The sequence below is a fragment of the Cucurbita maxima genome, unplaced genomic scaffold, assembly GCF_002738345.1.
Source record: "Cucurbita maxima cultivar Rimu unplaced genomic scaffold, Cmax_1.0 Cma_Scf00029, whole genome shotgun sequence".
Classification (NCBI taxonomy): Eukaryota; Viridiplantae; Streptophyta; class Magnoliopsida; order Cucurbitales; family Cucurbitaceae; genus Cucurbita; species Cucurbita maxima.
Genome location: NW_019272045.1, coordinates 2,581,760 through 2,585,521, shown reverse-complemented (window position 1 = coordinate 2,585,521; position 3,762 = coordinate 2,581,760). Strand labels below are relative to the sequence as shown.

The window sequence follows — 3,762 nt, the reverse complement described above, 5'->3', positions numbered from 1 at the left end:
AATAGATTGGGATGATCGGAGTTTTCGGGTCATTAGGTTTTCTAAACGCCCTTAAATAGACATGACACGTAAAGAAAAAAAAAACTTATTTTTTCAATATGTGTATCCTTATAATACTAATACTTCAAACATAATTGTCAACTCGAACATAGTTCAATTGATTATGGATATCCATATAACACTAGTACCTCAAACCTAATCGTCAACTCGAGCATAGTTCAATTGATTATGAGTATCCATATAATGCTAGTACCTCAAACCTAATCGTCAACTTGAGCATAGTTCAATTGATTATGAGTATCCTTATAATACTAATACCTCAAACATAATCGTCAACTCGAGCATAGTTCAATTGATTATAGGTATCCTTATAATACTAATACCTCAAACATAATTGTCAACTCGAGCATAGTTCAATTGATTATGAGTATCCTTATAATACTAGTACCTCAAATCTAATTGTCAACTCGAGCATAGTTCAATAATACTAGTATCTCAAATCTAATTGTCAACTCGAGCATAGTTCAATTGATTATGGGTATCCTTATAATACTAATACCTCAAACCTAATTGTCAACTTGAGTACCTAATTGTCAACTTGAGTATAGTTCAATTGATTATGAGTATTTTATACTACTAATACCTCAAATCTAATTGTCAACTCGAGTATAGTTCAATTGATTATGGGTATCCTTATAATACTAATACCTCAAACCTAATTGTCAACTTGAGTATAGTTCAATTGATTATGGGTATTTTATACTACTAATACCTCAAATCTAATTGTCAACTCGAGCATAGTTCAATTGTTTATGGGTATCCTTATAGTACTAATACCTCAAACCTAATCGTCAACTCGAGCATAGTTCAATTGATTAAGATATATATTATCAACCAAAAGATCATAGGTTTGAATGATCTCAACCTTCCCGTGCTATTGAACTAAAATCTAACTCTTTTAAAAGGTTTCGGGTTCGAATCAATATACAAAAGGTAAGCATGCCATTTCTTTCCTTTTCTTTTCCTTTCCATACTTTCTTGATTGGTAATGAGTAAAATGAAAGAAAATCATAAGCTTTTATCTACTTTTTTTTAAAAAAAAAAAAACTAATTTGGAGCAAATAAAATCACATAGTTACCTAAATGAATTGATATTATTGTATTAATGTAATGTTCTTCTTTTCAAAAGAAAACAAAAGGGGAAATGAAGAAGAACAAAAAGTAGGATGGAAACATGATGGATTCTTATGTATCTTTTTCTTTTTTGTTGGATGACAAAGACATGTGAATTACTTTGATAATGTTCATACATACCATGGGAGAGATAAAGTTTTATACATTCTCCCAAAAAAATTCATACAAACATTCTTTTTTGAGTTTTTCTCCTCGTTTTCTCGATTTAAATGGGGTTTTAGAAAACGTTCATTCATCGAAGTAATAGAGTAAGCTCTCTCAAGACGGAATAACGTATTCGAAAGGGTGTCGTTAAGAGATGAGTAGCAGCATGACAACGATTCTACGACACTTGTTTTAATCTAGCGAGCAACGATTGAGCAAACCTCGAGTCATGTTTGAAAGAAATGCTTTAGAAAACGTGAGTGAGGACGTTGAAAACAATTTGAAAGAAAGCAATGATATAAGCTAAAAGCAAGTATGCATCAACAATGACTTTGATAGTATATAATCTAGGTAGGAAGAAATGACAACTAGTCATATCTCTGGGAGTGTAGACATGATTTTGATGAACGGTCATACACTATGTATTAACACAACATAAAATAATAAAAATCTATCTAAGATAAAAGTAGGTGAAAGAGGTTCAAAACAGACATACAATCATATACAACACGTCTTGGACAATCATGACTGAGACATCCAACATGCGGTCATAAACAACACGTTTTGAACAAGCATGACCGTGACACTAAACTTACAGCTTACTTGGACTCGACGTGGAGTACCTAATCCAAACATAACATAAACTGATCAACCGATAAACCGATAAACTTAGAGCTCATAACTGATTTGCTTCAAATTTTAGGTCATTCATATTTTAAAAACTAAATTCTTTTATACATTCTTTTTCGAAAAGATTAAGAAAAGACAACAAAAACCCATTTTGTTCTTGGTCTTTTCATTTTCATTCTCATTCTCTCTCTCTCTCATACGTAAAAAGGAGGGAGAGAGAGTCACATGACAAAAAAAAAAAGACAAGACATTCTTTCAAAAGTCAGAATATATATATATATATATATATATATATATATATATATATATATATATATATATATATATAATATAATATAATGATATGTAAGAATAGTGTAATTATTCACATCACATGAGTTTAGAATAGTTATCATCATGAGAATCAGTTGAGGCAATTATGGGATTTCTTCTTTTCATACCTTTTTCATATTTATATTAAATGTACCTTCTTAGTGGAAAAACAAAGTACAAACACAAATTCTAAACAAATAACACACGAATCACGAGTGGCTGTCTGTTCATGAAATATGTAATCCTCTGAGCTATTCATACAATTGATACTCGAGACTATTTCTAGATGTTAGTCTTAGATGAATCATCTTAAAACAGGTCGATCAACTTTAGAGAGATGAGACGAACTGCAGTGCAACTGGGTCAAGAGGGTCTCATCTCGTTTCACTAATCTCTCTTATTAGTAAACAAAAGAACTCGTACGTGTTAGTTGCTACTGAACAGCTATGCTTTAACAAAAACAACATTTTTTTTCTCGTTTGTTGTATTTACATAGAATTTTACAAAGACAAAAGTTGAAGACGATCGAACTAGGATCGGGTTGGATTTAGAAGTAATCGAAATGGGGAGACGGGATTTGGTAGGGTTGTTGTCGTTGTTTCTTGGTCAATTTGGGTACGTAGTTGGACGGGTATTTTGATTGGGTTAGGGTTTTGTGAAGAAGATGATCGGAGTTCGGGACTTGCGGAGGACGAACCGAGCGGATTAATGCCCAATTTACCCCTTTGAAAAACTCATGTCTTTTGATTTCAACCGAACCCTTTAAGCTTCCAATTCTCTTCTTGGGATTCTTCACCAAAAGCTTCCTTATTAGATCCTCAACTTTCACCATTTCTTCATACTCTTTGTTGCTACTAACCCCAATTCTTGGAAACGTCAATGGCTGCTTCAAGATATTCATTAGGGTTTTCTCGTTATTTTCTCCTTTAAATGGGGTTTTTCCGTACAACATTTCATAGAGGAAAATCCCCAACGTCCACCAATCGACGGCGCTGCCGTGTCCTTGGCCGGAAATCACCTCCGGCGCCAAATACTCATGGGTTCCAACGAAGGATTTAGACCGGGCATTCATCGGCTCCGCTATCAATTCCGGTTCTGGGTCGAACTCGCCGTCTACGGTGGCGGCGGATTCGGCGGCGTGTTCGGTTATAGTGGTGATGGTGGTGGAGTTTCGGCGGCGGGTAATGGAGAAACAGGAGAGGACAGGCTGGATTGGAGCGGCGGCGCAGGAGGTAGTTGATGAAGTGGAGTAGGTTTTTGTGACGTGGCGTTCGGCGGTGGTCCTGCAACGGATGAGCTTCGGAACGACGTCGCATTTGAGACAGAGATCGAAATCCGACAGCATTATGTGGCCGTCTTCTCTAACCAGCACGTTTTCCGGCTTTAAATCTCTGTAAACTATCCCCATCATATGCAAATACTCTAACGCTAAAATTATCTCCGCCGCATAAAATCTATTAAAAAAAAAAAAAAAAAAAAAAA

The 3,762-nt window shown here is 34.8% G+C and overlaps 1 protein-coding gene across 1 annotated transcript in view; it reads right to left on the bottom strand.

The window, feature by feature from the left end:
- Nucleotides 1–2,704: 2,704 nt before the first annotated feature.
- Nucleotides 2,705–3,762, bottom strand: part of LOC111465514 (protein kinase PINOID 2-like) — a 2,432-nt gene continuing 1,374 nt past the window's right edge. Inside the window, exon 2 of the mRNA XM_023109922.1 lies at nt 2,705–3,734. Coding sequence (XP_022965690.1) covers nt 2,828–3,734 — 907 coding nt within the window. The 3' untranslated portion in view covers nt 2,705–2,827. The remainder of the gene's footprint in view (nt 3,735–3,762) is intronic.